This window comes from Anguilla rostrata, chromosome 1, assembly GCF_018555375.3.
Source record: "Anguilla rostrata isolate EN2019 chromosome 1, ASM1855537v3, whole genome shotgun sequence".
NCBI classification, from domain to species: domain Eukaryota; kingdom Metazoa; phylum Chordata; class Actinopteri; order Anguilliformes; family Anguillidae; genus Anguilla; species Anguilla rostrata.
The window spans coordinates 54587218-54605686 of record NC_057933.1 but is presented as its reverse complement, the minus strand read 5'-3'; the positions used below and the strand labels follow the sequence as shown (position 1 = coordinate 54605686).

The 18469-nt window shown below is 45.9% G+C and overlaps 1 protein-coding gene across 1 annotated transcript in view; it reads right to left on the bottom strand.

Moving 5' to 3' along the window:
- Positions 1 to 15395, bottom strand: part of ascc3 (activating signal cointegrator 1 complex subunit 3) — a 236487-nt gene extending 221092 nt beyond the window's left edge. Inside the window, exons 1-4 of the mRNA XM_064344119.1 lie at positions 15105 to 15395; positions 13792 to 13953; positions 8390 to 8540; positions 3762 to 4348 (exon numbers count right to left, since the gene is read on the bottom strand). Of these exons, the coding sequence (XP_064200189.1) occupies positions 3762 to 4348; positions 8390 to 8540; positions 13792 to 13878 (825 nt within the window). The 5' untranslated portion in view covers positions 13879 to 13953; positions 15105 to 15395. The remainder of the gene's footprint in view (positions 1 to 3761; positions 4349 to 8389; positions 8541 to 13791; positions 13954 to 15104) is intronic.
- Positions 15396 to 18469: the final 3074 nt, after the last annotated feature.

Sequence of the window (18469 nt, the reverse complement as noted above, 5' to 3'; positions counted from 1 at the left end):
TCTTACTGTACCACACACAGCTCAGAGTCAGCATGACTCTTACTGTACCACACACAGCTCAGAGTCAGCACGACTCTTACTGTACCACACACAGCTCAGTGAGCATGACTGTTACTGTACCACACACAGCTCAGAGTCAGCAGGACTCTTACTGTACCACACACAGCTCTCAATGAGAATGACTCTTACTGTACCACACACAGCTCTGAGTGAGCAGGACTCTTACTGTACCACACACAGCTCTGAGTGAGCAGGACTCTTACTGTACCACACACAGCTCAGAGTCAGCATGACTCTTACTGTACCACACACAGCTCAGTCAGCATGACTCTTACTGTACCACACACAGCTCTGAGTGAGCACGACTCTTACTGTACCACACACAGCTCTGAGTGAGCATGACTCTTACTGTACCCCACAAAGCTCTGAGAGCATAACTCTTACCACACACAGCTCTGAGGCGAGGGAAGCTATCCCTGGGCCTGCCTCCAAGACTCCAAGGCTTTCACATCAGGATTAGTCACTGCCTCTGGGTTTGGGCGATATATCAGGGCACGGAAACGGCGTATAACCCAGGACCGGATCGGGCCGGCGGATCAGCACAGCAAAATATGACATTTTGTCAATGAAAGCGCAGCCCCAGTCACTGACCTGCAGCAAAACAGCCAGACGAGCAATGATTGTGCAGAGAAATAAACGTAAACTTTTAAAACCCGGTCAGTCAGCTGCAAGGTAAAGAGCCTGACAGGATAAGGCTTCATCAGGGCTGGCCATAACGCACCACCTCGGAGCAGTTATTACTATTATTCTTTTTTTAATCAAAAAACCTGGCCACACGCACCGTTTGATTACATCGATAAACTCCCCGCTTGTATCGAGGGGGACCCTCGCATTATTGCTGCATTAATATACCCAATATTGATTAAACAATACAAAAAGGCTTATTGGCAAACAAATGGTGCTGTAACAGGCGGGAGGTGGTGCGTATCGTATTGTGAATTATTGCCGCAAATTATTCACATACACCGTTTTTGTTTTTTGCTGCTTTGAACAAGTGTCTCGGGAGAAAATTCCCCTTTTGGCAAAACGCTTCTAAATGATTTAAAATTACATTCATTTACACATTTTTTTCCTAATGTGTCTGTGTTAATTCACCCTCCACTCCCTCTCCCTCTCCCTCCTCCTCTCCCCCTCTCCCTCTCTCTCTCTAGGGCATTCGAAAAATTACAGTGGACATTTGATATCACAGCAAATGTCATCAAAACTGGAGTACAAAGTCTGAAATATTAAAATGATCATTTGTTTTTTTTCCCCCCGTTTTTGTCAAGCTTAATGGCAGAGATGTCAGAGACGCAGAGCACCTTTAAACTTCGGTGTTGACTTTGGAGTCTCACGCGGGAAGAATCCTGTAGCAGGCAGCACACAAAAAGGGCAGCCTACATCTAAGGATGTCAGTGGGAGAGTTTGCTTCCAAATGCCAAGTACGTGAAGAACATTAAAACACACTGTATCTCAGGTACTACAATTCCCGCTCTGTACAGCAGGAGGAAGGGGGCAGGGGAGAGAGAGAGAGAGGGAGGGAGGGAGGGAGGGAGGGAGCGAGGAAGGGCAGGAATAGAAAGGCAGGCAGACAGGTTAGAGAGAAGACTTGCAACGTGACAACCCACAGACAAAACATTTTTTTTACAGCATACACGCAGAGTAATGTTATGTCTGACTTTATACACACAAGGTCATTCATGTGTCAAATGCTGCCTTCTATCACCTAGGTAAACCGCTGCATTTCCGATGGTAAGAAACGTAAATGATACAGTACATAACTGATGCCTGTGATTATGACGACGATGATTTCAATGCAGATGCTAATGATGGTGGTGATGCTGCTGCTGCTGCTGATGATGATGATGATAACAATGATAAAAATGATGATGATAATAATCCTCTAGTGTGGGGAGACAGATAACGAGGGCCAGGAAGGGTCAGAGAAACGCAGATGTCGGAGCACCTGAGAGACGGAGACCCGTCGGACCATCTGGACTCAAAGAGCACCGCGGCGACCGCAACACGAACGCCCCGCGCGGTCGCCGCGGGAGGGCAACGCAGGGAACCAATCAGAGGGGACCTCTCACTGTATCTCAAGTGGAATCTTGACGTTGGGGGGACAGACACCGCGTGTGGCTGCACATCCAGGTGGCTGGATGCCAAGAATAAGCCCAGGGGGTTGGGGTGGGGGCCGTGGGGTTGGGTGGGGGGGGGGGGGGGGGGTGTTGGCAGGGGCGGGAGCCGAAAATAACAGACAGCTGCAATCTTTACACCGAAAGCAGAGCCTTCTGCGGCTTTAACGGTTATTTTTCCCATTCCCCGAGCACTTTTATGGCACTGAAATAACAGGAGAGAGGGAACAGTCAGTGCTTTATAAATTATACTAATTAAGACGCGCGACGACCTTGCTGTTGGGAGCCCGGCGAGAGCGGGACTGGGATTAAGTACCTGTGCATATCGGGCGGGAGATCTGCCCGCTTCCGCCGGCGACTTGGCAGCCGGGCTCGCCGCCACGTTCGCTTTCCGCTTTCGAGTGGAACTGCCGGGCGGGCACGAAACCGGCCGACTGATGACAGGAAACGAGTGTCCCAGGTACTCGCAGAGACATCACGTCACGTCGTAACACAACGTAGCGTAATGACGAGAACAGGCTATTCAGCCCGACAACGCTCGCCATTTTCCTATTTGAATTTTACCTAGCACTCCGGTTACTTACAGACCAGATCTAACACTGTATCATGATTTGGACTGAAAAAAAAAAATTTTGAACTAGAACTGCTTATTTTCTGGAATAAGAAGGTTATTTTGAAGTGTCAAAAACTGAGAAAAATGTTTGTGCTGTTAAGCTACCAAGAAGAGCACAGAGCAGACCGCGCCAATTTGTCCAACTGAAAGCGGAGTTTTGGCGATCTGGCGATCCTACCGAGAAGCCGATATTGTGGACCCGCAGTCTGGGTATGACGGAAGGGTATGAATTATACAGCGCTGCGCTCTGTTTTCACCAAAGGTCACGGTCACGATATCGCAGGGAAACGCAATGCTAGTCAACATTCTACCATGACACACAAGCACAGACCAAACCTGCTCCAGGGCAGGTGGGTCAGGTCATGGAGCCATGTTGTACAGTACTATCAGTACAAGACTTGATTTCTAAATTACACAGCGGCTCACCTGATAGGCCAAACCCCTTCCAAACAACCTTCTTCTGTCAATTTATTTGTTGAGGAAGAAGCAAGGCATTATGGGGGAAAAGTATGCTGTCTGTAAGGAACATCAGCGTGAAAGATCACAAATCTCTCGATTACAAACTAATACGAGGTACAATCAGTAATTCTGTTTGAGGCTTTCCTTTGAGTTCATTACTTTCAATCCGCAGTTCTGAAACAGCATCAAACAGAATGACTGATTGTACTTCATATTAGTCTGTAATTGAGAGAGATTTGTGATGTTTCACGTTGACATTCCTTAAGACAGAATAAATCATTTCATTTTCTCCCACAATTCCTCTGACACTAAGACCTCTTGAACGAGGCCCCTTGCTTTGTAGAAGGAACTGTGGGAAAAACGATCCAACCATTCCTTCTCAATGAACATCAATGTAACAGATGACAAAACTTTCAAATACGCACTAATATGGAGTACAATCAAGTCTCCAGGTTTTTCTGACACAACAAAAAGAAAAAAAGTTTACGAAGGAATCCCAGAGCAGCGGACCTCACCTCGTTTTGGAGCTCGTCGTCTGTCTTTTGGGACGCCAGCATCTCGAACAGAGAGGTGCACAGATCCTCGGCGTTCGAGGAGTCCATGTTCCCGCCGGACAGGTACTGCTCCACCTCCCGCCTGAGCAGGGCCGCGTCGCCGTTCCCGCTTCCCTGCGCCGGCCTGCCGGGGGCGCTGTTCTGGCCCTCTCTGCCCCGCCCCTCCTGCTGGTTGTTGAGGAACTTGTGGAAGTCCAGGCTGAAGCTTTGGCCGGGCCGGCCGTCGTCCTCGCCCCAGGGCGGGGTCTCCTGGTAGTCCAGCGCGTAGCTGTCGAAGGAGAAGGCGATGTTCCGGCCGAAGGAGGCGCGGTCGGCGATGCGGGGCGCCGTCTCCGCCCTGACGAAGGCCTCCACCAGCGTCTCGTCCATCAGCGAGACCAGGCGGCCCACGGCGGCGCAGGAGGCGTCGGCCGCCGTCGACGGGAAGGGCCCGAACATGTGCTTGATGGCGCGCGTCTCCTCGTGGCCCACCTGGTCCGTGCCGTAGAAGGTCCTGAACAGGAAGACGGCGGCGCTCTCCACCGCCTCCTGACCGAACTCCGTGCCGACTGGCGGGAGAGAGAGGGGGAGAGAGCAGCAGACAGCGCGGCGTTAAGCTCCGTCTCACAGGATGCGCGTTTCGGGGAGTCAACAGCACAGATAAATACTGCATGTGGAGAAAACGCTCGGCTCCCCCGAGCTCGCCGAGATTTAAGAGGCCGCAGGAAGCCGCTATCGAAAACTTGACATGCACTAATGGAAATGCCTGCTCTGTGATCGCTAGGAGAGCGCGCGGCGGTGAAACACTGCTAACTAAAGGAGAAGGGGGGGAGGGGGCTCTGCTACGGTTTGTGACATGTAATTTTGCCATCAGCGCCCGCGTGATATAAACCCCGCGGATGCCGCATCGCCTCAAATCATGGGGCCCCAAGGCGGCTCGCTCTGGAAGGGGCGCGCCGTGGTAACCAGCCAGGCCGGGGCACTGGACACTCCTCACAATTAAGCCCAGCTGTCTCTGGTAGTATTGCAAGGCAGTGAAACGCTGTCTTTTCCTGGTGTGTGGAAGAGGCGAACTGGACAAAATGCTAGCGCCCGCCGCTGTTGGGCTAACAGAGCCTCGCTCCACCGTTATTACTGTGTCACCTTTAATGACAGCCACACAAAGGGGCTATGGGCACAAACAAGGACACGGTATGCAAAACCGAGAGAGAACAGGGCACCGCATTAAAACGCCACATTAACATTGGCAAACATTTATCATTACCATTTCCCCCATATAATCCTATACTTTTCTTTCAATGACAGGAAACACAAGCAGGAGTTTGACCATTAACAGAACTTGTACTGGCAATAAACCCAGTCCCAGCAAGTTTCCAACTGCACTTCTAAAGAGGCTGTGAAGAACTGACGCTTTACACACACAGCGCATATACGTGACTCAGAGCTGGGTACTTTAAGCCTCCCCGTGGGGTCGGCCCGGGGCTGTTTCTCCTCCTCTACGAGGAGCGCGCTTCAGTTCCCCACCTCTGACCTCACCGCCCATCGCCAAAGCGGCCCGCGCTCGTCAGCCGGACAGAGACGGGAGGTCGCGGAGCGAAACTTTCCTTTTTTTTTTTTAAAGACAAAAAAAAAGCGTTCCCTCTGTAGCTCGTTTAGGGAATATTTCATCCAATTGCAGTTCTGACGCGGCGCAATAATGAGACTCAGGGCTAATTGTCCAATTAGTGGAAAAAAATGTCAAAGACGGGGGATAAGTAGAGGAAAGAGCAGAAACAGATGAAAAGGATTTAAACCAATTAAAACGGGCTGAAGCGCTCTCTCCGTGTCGCCCGCTTGTCTCGGGCGCTCTCCCTTTGTTGGGGCATGATGGTTCATTCTGATACATCTCATTGCTTTTAAATTGAAGCCGCCGCTTTGGCGGATCCGACGGAAAGAGGGTGGCGGAAAAAAAAAAAATCAGTCAGACGGCGCGTTTCCGAGGACGGCACGTTAATGGCGGTCTCGGCGACGCCGGGGAAAGGGAACACTCGTTGAGAAACCAACGGGAGGGGAACAGCACTCCATCAGCCTGATGCACACTCCAGTTATTCCTCTTTTTTCCCCTTCGCGGTTTAGAGTCCGAGCGCAGCGTCGTTCGCCAGGGAGCGCAAGGCCGCTGGAGCCGTCCCGCGTTTCCACGGAAGCGGCCGACTGCGCAGAGCAGACGCCACCGCTCAGCCGCTCCCGGTAAAATCTGACACGGCACAAACGGCTCTCCACTGGGACTGCCAATCCAACCCTTGTTCATCTTCACTTGCTCTGTATTTCCTCAAAGATTTTTATACATTACGTTATAAAACAATCTTTTGAGAGACTTGGCGAGCCAGTTCTGTGGTAAGGAGCAGCTGAATGTATTTTTATCATATTTCTCATTTTGCAGATGTCGGGCCAGGGGAACCCTGCTATTGATCGGCGTCTGCGTTTAACAACTGACAGGGAGGAGGGGACGCCCGTCTTCTCACCGGCGGCCTCTCTGGTGTGTGCGGCGCGGGGATACGGCTCCGTCCGCACGCCGGGGCCCTCTGATATTCAGCGGGAAGCGCTGAGATCACGCACGCGGACCAGAATCCCGCCATGCTACAATCCCCCTCACGCTGCTAGCCTTTACCACACGCAGGGTGGGGTGCGTCACGCACAGACGTACGTACAGACACACACACGTACGTACAGGAACACACACACTCGTACGTACAGAAACACACATACAGACGTACGTACAGACACACACAGACGTACGCAGACACAGACGTACATACAGACACACACACACAGACGTACGTACAGAGACACAGACGTACAGACACACACACACACACTCGTACGTACAGACACACACACTCGTACGTACAGACACACACGCGTATGTACAGACACACACACGCGTATGTACAGACGCGCACACACACACACACGTGCAGACACACACACGTATGTACAGACACATGCGCACGCACACACACACACACGTACGTGCAGACACACACACACACACGTACATACAGATACACGCACACGCACACACATACATAAACACACACACACACACACACACACTCATACATAAACACACGCACACACATACATAAGCAGATACACACACTCAAACACACACACACACGTCCCACTATGCTAAGCAAAATGAAACCCATCAAAGCCTGCGGTGTGCTGGCAATAGAGCGGGGGGACTGGAGGATCACGCCAAACCCGATTACTCGGCGCGTCGGGGCGGCCGGGCGCCTCGCCGGCAGGTGCTGGCGACGCCGGTAATCTGACGCCCGGCGAGACGTCTCTAATGATGCGTGCTCCGACCAAACGAAGCGCCTTCGTAGTCACGTCCGGGAGTGAGGAGCAAGGTTCGCTTCCCGCCTCCGAGGCAGCTGACCCACTGCCCCAGACCAACAGGCCTCTCAGCACAACGAGGCCACCCCGCGCTGGAACGGAACCCCCAGAACACCCAGCACGGGACGGACAAAAAAAGAAACCAGGCCACGGCGTCCGCACACACCCGCCAGCGCTGGGAACACACGCCGTGTAATCACCCATCGGGCAAAGTTACAAAACGAGTCATTTTACGGCTACAGCATCTCTGATTCAGAGCAAGACATCCTCTATCTGCATGTACACGACACAACAAAGCGCCTGACGCAGCGATCCACCATTACGCGCTTACTCTTCCCCTGCAAGCCATAACCAGGCTCGCGCTGCCACTGAGTGAAACAGCTTGCTTGCATGGAAAGCTGCTAGCGGACTCCATCGGTATGAATTCGCTCCCAATGCCTCCTGGAGCAGGGACCAAGCACCGGGGAAACCTCCGGAACGTCTCCAGAATCACAGGCACATTAACGGACGTGACGCAGTAAAAAAACACTAAATGAATTTCCAGGCGGTCCGGGGGGACTGGTCAGTGCTGCGGACAGCCTTAAACCGAGGCTTAGCGCCCACACAGTAGATATTAATATCCGAAAATCCGACGCGAAGCCAGCGAGACCTCAGGCAGCTTCGCGCCGTGCGACCACCTTCTGCTCAAAAAGGCCAGGAAAGGCCAGGGGGTGGATAGACCCGGGTTTCCTCCAAAAAAAACCAACAGAAGGATGAGTCAATTACCCATAACCAATTACTTGGGGGGGTGGGATATTCAAATAAGCACCGCTGCTGTGAGACAAACCGCTGCTGTGGCCAACTTCAGCTTTCAGCTCCGTGTAAGAGTGGCAGACCTCCAAGCTAGCCCCGACACCTGCACAAATACATAATTCCATTTCCATGGAAACAGCCCAGGGTTCCACCTTCAGGCACGCTTTGACAGTCAGAACTGAGCGACTAAAATGAAGGCCATTTTACAGCTAAATTGTCTGTTATGTGGGGGTTTCTTCTCTTTATTGTGAACGTGCTAATATCAGCAGCTCGTTTTATTATTTTATTTTATTTTTTTAAAGATTGCTAGAACGAGTTTCAAAACTGTGAGCCCCAACTTAAAAGCTGAGCATGCAAGCGGAGCTGTGAGCCGTTCATCTCCAAGCCAGCGGGCATCGCGGGTGTGTTCTGTTTGCATCGGTGGGAATCGGGTCCATTACCAATCTGCCTGGCTGCCTGCAGGATCTTCTTCAGTTCCTCCTGAGCAGCATGTTGCTGTCCTTTCTCCAAGTGCTGGCTGAAAAACTGTGTGATCTTCTGCCATGTCAGGCCATCTTTGGAAAGCTGCTCTTGCCTCTTCAACCGCTTGGACTGCAATAAGAAAGAGATTTTTTTAAAACGATGATAATAAATGAATAAATCCATCCATCCATCCACCCACCCATTTTATAAACCACTTATTCCTGGTCAGGGTCATGGGGGGAGCTGACGTCTATCCCAGCATGCAGTGGGTGAGAAGCAGGAACACCCTGGACAAGTTGCAGACTCATCACAGTCAGTCAGTCAGAGAGACAGACAGGCAGACAGACAGAGACAGAATCTTGTACAGCATCACAAGGCCAAATTTCAGTGTTCCACAGACACCAGAATGTAAGGCACTTTTTTAAATTTACTGAATCATCAAATACTTGATTCAGAGAAACAAAAACCCCCTCTGTGTTAAATTGATTACTGGAGGTTCAATGCTCCACAACACTGATCTCAGGTTTCTGAATCTGTAGTTTTTCTAAGCGAAATGTCACCCCCCAGGCAAAGTTTAGCATGACAAGAAGCAGAATGCGAAACCCTTACAAAGGGGTGCGGAATTGAAGTTGCTTTCCCTCTCACACACTCTCTCTTACACACACACACACGGGACAGGAGAATCTTTTTTTCTCTGCTCGTCTCCATTTCCCAGCTCAGTGACTGCGAAGCACAAAGGAGCTGACTGCAAGATTTTGACAAACCTGAAAAGAGGCAAGGAGAGTGCTCGAGAGGTTGGGGGAAGAGATGCACTTATGCATTCCCATTACTTACCTGTGAAAGGAATAACACTAGACAGTAGTAGTAGAGGTGTGAGCAGGCCAAACAGAGAACAGTTACATCGATATTTTAATAAAATGCAATAAGCATTTCGAACTAACTTTCTTTCTTGTTTTAACATAAACCCGGTCAATCTCGAAGAGCGTTAAACTCCTGGTATGGGTGGTGTTGGGGGTTCTCAATGGAACAGTAAAAGTAATGAAATAACAAAATTCCCAAAACTTCCTCTGAAAGTTGGCCGCAGCCCAAACGAATCCGGACTGAATCGCATCAGAGTCCGAGCCCAGGAAGTGGAGCAGACTCAACTGAACAACGAAGGGAAGGAGGGAGGGAAGGGGGGAAGGAGGGAGGGAAAGGACAGCTCGGGCTTGGGCATCAGGACGTGGGACTGAAATGTATGCACGCGTGATTTATGAGAGCACTGTCAAGGTTGAGGAAGGAGAGGACCTCTGGAGAGAAATTGAGCGTTGGCTTTATATCGGGAAACAGGCCTGACCTCATTGTAGCAGTAACAGGGCGAATGAGATAAATAAAATAAAAAATAAAGTGGGCTCGGCCTCGCCAAGCTCTTTCTCCCTCCCGGTCACTTGAACTTTTTTTTTTTTAACAATGTTCGGTGAGAGCGAAGCACAATTGCACTCTTAAGTGAAAAACTGACACCCCAGTTCAAGGCAGAAACTCTTACTCTATCTTATTTGTCTCCACCCATTCCCTGCTGCACATTACGCTTCATTATTTATCTGCTTCAGACGCCCTTGGCCAGGGTAGCATCCCGCATTAAGAGCATAATATAAGAAAGTTTAGTAATGAGAACGGGCCAGTCAGCCCATCTCGGTTCATCATATTGCCTGTAATCTAGAGCGAATCCATCACTCCGGCTGGCTCCTGATAGACCCCGCAGTCTGTGACACTACTGCAAATTCTGGGAGCTCGGCTCGGCGTGCTCCAACAGCGCTGCGTGAAGAGATGCTCCCCTGTATCGCTGTGAAATACTATTTTCAGCTAATTTCCCATTTAAATTTAAACAGCTTCTTAAGTCAACCAAATGAATCCCTTTTCAAGTTTTTTATCATCGCTTAGCACTTCAAATGACCTCTCAGGTCTGAGACTAAAGAGGTGGAGTGTTTTACAGCTCTATGAAAATTATCTGTTTGAGGGCATGAAACGCATTTGTTGCCCTTCTATGCACATTCGTATTTTAATCTATAAAGATATATTCTTATTATTGGTATAAATCACACATTGCTGTTAACCCGTGCATTAAGCTTCTGAATCAAATCTACAATCCTACAACCTATCCAAGAGCCACAACTGCACTCTTATTTATTGGAAGCATATGGTGCAGCAGTAAAAAGGAATACACTATGGGCCCATGAGTCACATGTCGAAATCCCTTGTGGAACCCTAGAGTGTACAACTGAGCAGGGAACTTCATATCGAAGGCTCTACTCGGATAATATTTCATCTGAATGAAATGAGTTAGCTTTAGACGTACTGTACATGTTTAATGTTGCCGGTTTACCCTTGGGAAAGTTCAGCAAATAAATTATGCAATGATATTGATGTAATCACTTAACGGAAACCTATAACAACATCCAACTTAAGCCCGCCCCCAGAACTGCTGATTGGCTGATGATAATATTGTGTATTGCAATGAAATAGTGAGATTGGGGGGCTGGCAGTGGGTGGGCACATCTGCAGTGCCTTAAATACTGAAAAAGGTTGAAACATGCATGCATTTTATTAGATGCTGCAGAATCCTGTATCAAACATGCCAGTGTTTCAGGAAGAGAAATCCAAGATCAAATGGCTGCCTGACTTCAAGGATAGCCATATTTATTTATAGTTAGGACTTATTATATTGAGCTGGACTTATTACCAGAGGGTTGGAAAACAACTGCTGTGAGCAATATGCGATAAATTAACCTGAATAACTTCAGTGAACACCAAGTTACACAAATGTGGGCGACAAAATTGTACGCTGAGGTAATCACCTTGCATTTTTTCCCCATTAACAATACAGTGTAATACAGTGTACGCTGTTTGAGCATTTACAGTGTCATTTATGGGAGCTTTGAAGTACAGACTTTTGTAACTTGGTCATCAATGTCTCTAATCCCACAGCAAATCAATGAATATAAGCAAATGATCACGTTGTTTGCCAGCATACGATAACACCGCAGGGTTTGGTGATAGGAATGGCCCGGGATCACCAAATGTGGCGATATGATCGCCAGAGCAGCAGCATGAGCGGACCAGTCTGGACACTATTTGAATTTCCATGATACAAAAGTCACAGTTCTCTCACTTTAAATAAAATGAAAAACAAACAATCAATATGTAACCATAAATGTGGTTTCAAAATCATGCTAATTATATGATCCAACACCACAAACCACCAGAGCAAAGGACACATTCTGCATTTTTTTAAAAAGGAACAGACTAAATAAAGCCAAGATAACCGGTCGTATGTCACTTCTTTGCCAACAGGACACATCTTCGGACCTTTTGCTCAACAAAAATGTCCTTTACAACAGCTCATGAAAATAACTTATTTATAGTCAGTGTTGTAGTTGAAAAACTGAATTCCAGCATAACGTAATAAAACAGGACTTGCTTGTCTGTTACACTACATTATTGCCATTGAGCCTTACACGTTTTACATTTTTACACAGTATCAGTTTATACAGCTGGATATACACTGAAGCGCTTTAAGTACCTTACTGAAAGGCACAATGGCAGGGTCCTACCCGAGAACGGAAATACAACTTTTAGGTTACAAGCCCTGTTCCTTACAAATTATACTGCACTGCCATCCTACAGACAGAGCCGTTGAAAAGAAAGTAAACCAAACTGGTTAAAAAAAAATGTGTGTATTGCCAAACATTTCAAAATATTATTTGGTCTGCACCCATAACAGATGTAAATTGGGATACATTTATTGACAAAATGAAAGACAGAGGGCAAAACAATTTTAACATCCAGATACACCTGGTGGACACACTCTGAAGAGGGCTTATGCCAAACCATTTGCATGTTTTTCCCCCGGCACATCTCATTTTTGCCATAAATGTATTGCAAAGTGCATCTGTTTTCAGTGCGGATGCTGGTTTATTTATTTTAACATGTAACCATGACAACGTATAGAACAAATACTATCACCAAGTGGCGTTACTATGGTTTCCCACCAAAAGAGGGAAAAACTCAGCATAATATTCAATCTGACGATGTAGAAAATAGAAATAATGAGGAAAAAATAAGTTCCTGGTGGAGCTGAAAAAAGGTTTTACTAGAAATATGACGAAGGGATGAAATGCAGCCTACGTTCTAAACTGTCAGACCTTCCTGTGGCCTATGGAAAAGGATAGGAGGTGTTTCATGGGTAACAACACATTCTGAAAGGCATCCAAGTGCAGGGAAACAGAACGCACCCGAACAAATGTGTTGCTACCAGCCATCAAAATCTGACCCCACGAACCAGCAATTAAACTCTATGGCAAGTCAAAGAACTGATCAATATTTAGCCTATTTTATGAAACTACTCCAGCAATATAGATGTGGTGGTCTGCAAGAGTCAGAAGAGCCTTGTGAATGATAATGTTTCACGTTCTTTCAAGGAAAGAACTTGTTCTTGTTCGATTGGCTACACTAAAATCATCTGAATAACCTCTGAATTTCATACAGAACATTAAAAAGAAATGTATGTTCTGTTTGTACAGCTCCATACTGTTATCCATTTGAAAGTGTTTCTTATTTCTCTTAAGCATTTCAAATTTGGCTACAATTAATTGGTCCTAGGATCCTTTCCATAACTGTAATCCGTCTGGGGTCACTAAATAGCCAGAAGACTTACGCATCATATTCACACCAAAATGTAATACTTCATTGAATTCTGATGTTGAACTTTGGGCATTTGCATTCTCCTAACACAGAAAAACTGTAATGAGTTTTTGGTTGACGCCCTGGTAACTGTTGTTACACTGGCTGGATCTGAACAAAACATATGGAATCCATGAGTGCATGGCCAGTTGGTTCAAAAAGCAGTTAAAACCAATACAGAACACCAGGAAGAAAGCAAAGTACATATTATAAATGGAGATTATGCACAAAAGGTTGGAGAGGTTTCACGAGGAACAGTGTATATCAGTGTTCATTTTGGTCTCCTATGGCCTGGCAAAAACAATTAGATTTGCCACTTATTATTATTGCAGGTTGTCACCTGGCTGCGATGCAGGTCATGGTAACCATATTGTACCAATCAACGGGTTGTAGCTGGAGAGCACCGTACAGTAAGCACAGTAACGGGAATAATAACTCACGTGAAGTGGTTTTTGTATGTTTAAATATAGAGTTTCTACATTTTACCTTTTCATACGGGTTGGAATATAGACATGGTCCAATTAGCTGACTCCCATAACTGGCAAGGTATGCATGCGTGCGCGCGCGTGTGTGTAGTGGGACTCCGGCCCTTATTCAAATAGTTCTTACAATATGACCAGCAATGACGGCTTCGCTTTTGAAAGTAACTGGCTAGACTCGCCTTCAAATCGTAGATGTCCTCTGTATAGTCCTGCTTGCTGACATTTGAGAAGGAGCGGAGTGCACCGGTGAGCCGCGGTGGAGCCATCGGTTCCTCGCTCAGTGATCCATAGGATGTAAAAGCAGTGTCCTCGTGCCAATGTCAGGGCAAGTCAAGCCCAGTCTGAAGAAAGGTGGAATACAAAAGTTTAGCTAGAATAACTACATGACATGCATTCCCACACCCATCCACATACAGGATAACACAACTTTGAGAACACACTTGATCATTGCTAAACGTGACCCATGCATTTCGTTCGCTAGCTAACAAATTGACAGGTTCTGTGAAAACATTGTCCACGTTTTAGCGGAAATCTGGTAGCTAATCCGCTTTTCAAAAATCAGGGATTTTTGGGTAACTATGCTATAACGTTACTAGCCAGCTACTAAGTGCCAAGATACTAGTATTTAGTTGTGCCACGTCGCACGTGTGCCTTAATTTAGCAAACCCAACAGTACAAGCTAGCTAGTTATCGGTCCATAACAGACTCGCTTGTCTTACTGTATATTAACGTTACCGTTTGATTTTCTAGCTTCTAAACCCGGCATTTAGGCCGTGTCGTTTGACACATGGGTACGCATGCATACCTATAACTATCGAATTGTTCTGAAACTGCTGAAATGTGCCATGTCACGTTAAAGTAGCATGTTGGCTAATTAGTTCTGTGGTCGAGTCCTTGATGTAATCAAACAGAAAAGGCCTCCGGGTGAGGAGATCTGAAACTATCGACATATGTACAATAGACAACGTTTGTATTGGCAGTATTTGGTTTATCTTTTCCACGCGTGGCTGCCGTGGTTATTAGATTATTCGAAAGAAAATACCCATAATCAGCTAACGTTAAGGGAAATGTACAATACAGTAGAATTAATCATTTTGCTGGGTAAAGTTGCCTCCGAAGGAAATATAGATGGAAAACATAGGTAAAACTACCAAGCCTCTTTCGACTCCGACAATCGCATGGCTTGCACACAAATAAACGCAAGAGAGAATGGTTAAACTAGCATATAATGAAGTCGTCAGTATTATATTGAAACTCACATTCAGCCCACGGTACGCTCACTTGCTAAAGTGGCGAGTATGATACAAACGCTGGCGGTGGAAAAACCGCTGAGCAATATGGGACTTGTATTTCTGAAAATGAAGTCCGATATACTTTTTCGAAGCGTCTATTGCCTAGAGACTACATTATCCAGACATACAATGCACAAGGAAGACGAATTTACGAATGAACGGGAGACAGCAATAATCTATCATCGAAACTTTGTACTCACTATAATGGAGTGTAGAAAGCAGTTTCTGAAATCTTTTGAAGATTAAGTTAATGAGCTACACATCTTTTAATTTTTTTTATTTTTTTTATTTATTTTATTTTATTTTTTATTTGATAGCAAGCGACTTAATACAATATAGAATTAGTTTAGTTCCCCCCTCTACAATTAAGATATAAATGCGATGTGATTAACTATAAACATACTGCAAGTATGTACTTATTACTTAGTAATTAGTAATTATTTATTCAAAACATTATTTTCTATAGCGCTAGGCTACTCCTTAGCTAAAAGAAAGGACAGTACTAAACCTTGCTACCAGGGAAAAGCAAAAGGAGTGAGTCTTCCTGCAAATGTCCTTCCTAATCTGACCTAACTATCTAAAAAGGTGTTGAAACAAGAAAGAAAATAAATTGCCTGACCACCTGCATCCTACAACAGAAAGATACCAACACAAAATGTAAACAAAACAAGGTAGCTGCAAATTGTAAAAATATAAGGAAGCAAACAGAATCTCTAAAAACTCCCTCAAACTGAAGTGTCTTCAGGCTTTATTCACTTGGCTATTAGGTAGACACAGGTGTGCATCATCAGACAATCAAGCCCTCAAATCAGTTCCACCTGCAGTGCTGAGCCAGGCATACAGAGACTCAGCAATGTAAGGGAACATACCTATGTGTGTGTGTGTATATCAGGAAGGTTTTTTTATTTTTATTTTTTTATCAGGATGTATAATTTAATACAGCGTGCAGGTATCTTTCATCATCCCATTCCATATCCATGCCATTACATTAATTTAGCAGTTGCTATTAGCCACAGCACCTGTAATTATATTATTATTTTTAATGTGCATACATTTTCTTTTTTTTAGAATAGCATAACAAAACCCAAAACCAAGTGATGTAATTATAAATATACACTCACCGGCCACTTTATTAGGCACACCTGTTCAACTGCTTGTTAATGCAAATATCTAATCAGCCAATCACGTGGCAGCAACTCAATGCATTTAGGCATGTAGACATGGTCAAGACAATCTGCTGAAGTTCAAACCAAGCATCAGAATGGGGAAGAAAGGTGATTTAAGTGACTTTGAAAGCGGCATGGTTGTTGGTGCCAGACGGGCTGGTTTGAGTATTTCAGAAACTGCTGATCTACTGGGATTTTCACGCACAATCATCTCTAGGGTTTACAGAGAGTGGTCCAAAAAAAAAAGAAAATATCCAGTGAGCGGCAGTTCTCTGGGCAAAAATGCCTTGTTGATGGCAAAGTTCAGAGGAGAATTGCCAGACTGGTTTGAGCTGATAGAAAGGCAACAGTAACTCAAATAACCACTTGTTACAACCAAGGTATACAGAAGAGCATCTCTGAATGCACAACCTTGAAGCAGATGGGCTACAGCAGCAGAAGACAAACCCTGTACTAGCAAGATGTACCTAATAAAGCAGCTGGTGAGTGTATATCCCTCTACTGTACAGAGTTGCCCTCAGGCAACAGAAACATTTTGGCCTTAACACCACCGCCAAGTATTTTGTTTTTTACGTATAGTAGTGTTTCATGGCATGGCTGCAATCAGTCCAATGAGGTGCTGAAGTAGGACTGATGTAACAATTGGGGGAGGGACTTTCTTTCAGGAAGCAGTGCTGAGGAGCAAATGGTCTGGTGAAACGGTGCGTTAAAGTTCTGTATGTAGCCTGTTTAGTTGAAAACTACTTTACCATAAAAATATGTTCTTGTGTATGAACCTTTAAAGATGCATAATGGATAGTTTTTCCATATTTGTTTAGCTATATATTGGACAACAGCAGTTTTCTTTGTGTTGCCTCAGGTCTACATTGTGCTGCAAGGGAAACCTTTCAAGGCAATATCATGAACCATGCAGGATATGTAATTTTATCTAAAATCATAGCCGTGGTCAGTGCTTTCTGTCAACATATCAACTGCTATTCACAAAAATGGACAGAAAATTTTAAGAAAGGAACAGTTTAGGATCATTCCCTCAGATCGTGATGGCAGTGAACTTAATGGCAGTGGAATGCAGAAACAGGTTTTAGTGGTAGTGAAATGTTAGAATTAAGAGTAGAAAATTTTTCTGTTTTGACAGAAATGCCCTGGTTGGTTGAAAAATGTGTGCGCGCGCACGCACACGCACACACACACACACACACACACACACACACACACACACAATCACTCTGTAGGCATTATACTCTGTAGGTGACTTTATGAGCGGTACCTATCTAGTATCGGGTAGGACCCCTCTTTTGCTTTCAGAACAGCCTGGATTCTTTGCAGCATGGATTCTACAAGGTGCAGGAAACATTCCTGAGGGATTTTGATCCTTGCTGACTCAACAGCATCATGCAGTTTTTGTGGGTGTTTTGGCCACATTCACATTGAATTCCATTCCACCTCATCCCAAAGGTACACTATTAGATTGAGATCTGTGGAAGGTGCAGGCCATTTGACTAAACTGAAGTCTGTCATATTTGTGGAACCGGCTTGACATGATGTGTACTTCGTTATGTGGTGTATTACCCTGCTTGAAGTATCTGTTTGAAAAAGGGTAGCCTTGTGGTCATAAAGGGATGCCCAGGGTCAGCAACAATGCGAAGGCATGCTGTGGCATTCAAATGATGCTCAGTTGGTATTAATGGGCCTAATGTGTGCCAAGAAAACATCCCCTACACCATTAAAGCACCACCAGCAGCCTATATGGTAAATGGTAAATGGACTGCATTTATATAGCGCTTTTATCCAAAGCGCTTTACAATTGATGCCTCTCATTCGCCAGAGCAGTTAGGGATTAGGGGTTAGGTGTCTTGCTCAAGGACACTTCGACACGCCCAGGGCGGGGTTTGAACCGGCAACCCTCCGACTGCCAGACAATCGGTCTTACCTCCTGAGCTATGTCGCCAATGAGCTATATTGTTGACACAAGGGAGGATGGATCCACTGATTCATTTTTGCCTAAATCTGTCCCTGCCATCTACATGTTGAAGCAATATTTGTCAGACAAGGTGATGCTTTTCCTATCTTCAATCATCCAGTTTTGGTGACCATGTGCCTACTGTAGCCTCATCTTCTTGTTCTTGGCTGACAGGACTGGAAACCGGCTTGGTCTTCTGCTGCTGTGGCCTATCTGCATGAAGGTTTGATGTGTTGTGCATTCTGAGATGCCTTTCAACACTCCACTGTTGTAAACTGCTGTTCCATTAGCTTGAATGAGTCTTTCCATTTTCCTCTGATCTCTCTGATTAACAAAGTGTTTTTGCCTACAGTATTGCTGCTCTAATCACACACATTGCCCATTCTAATGTTTGGTTAAACAACAGCTAAACATCTTCACCATGTCTGCATGCTTTATA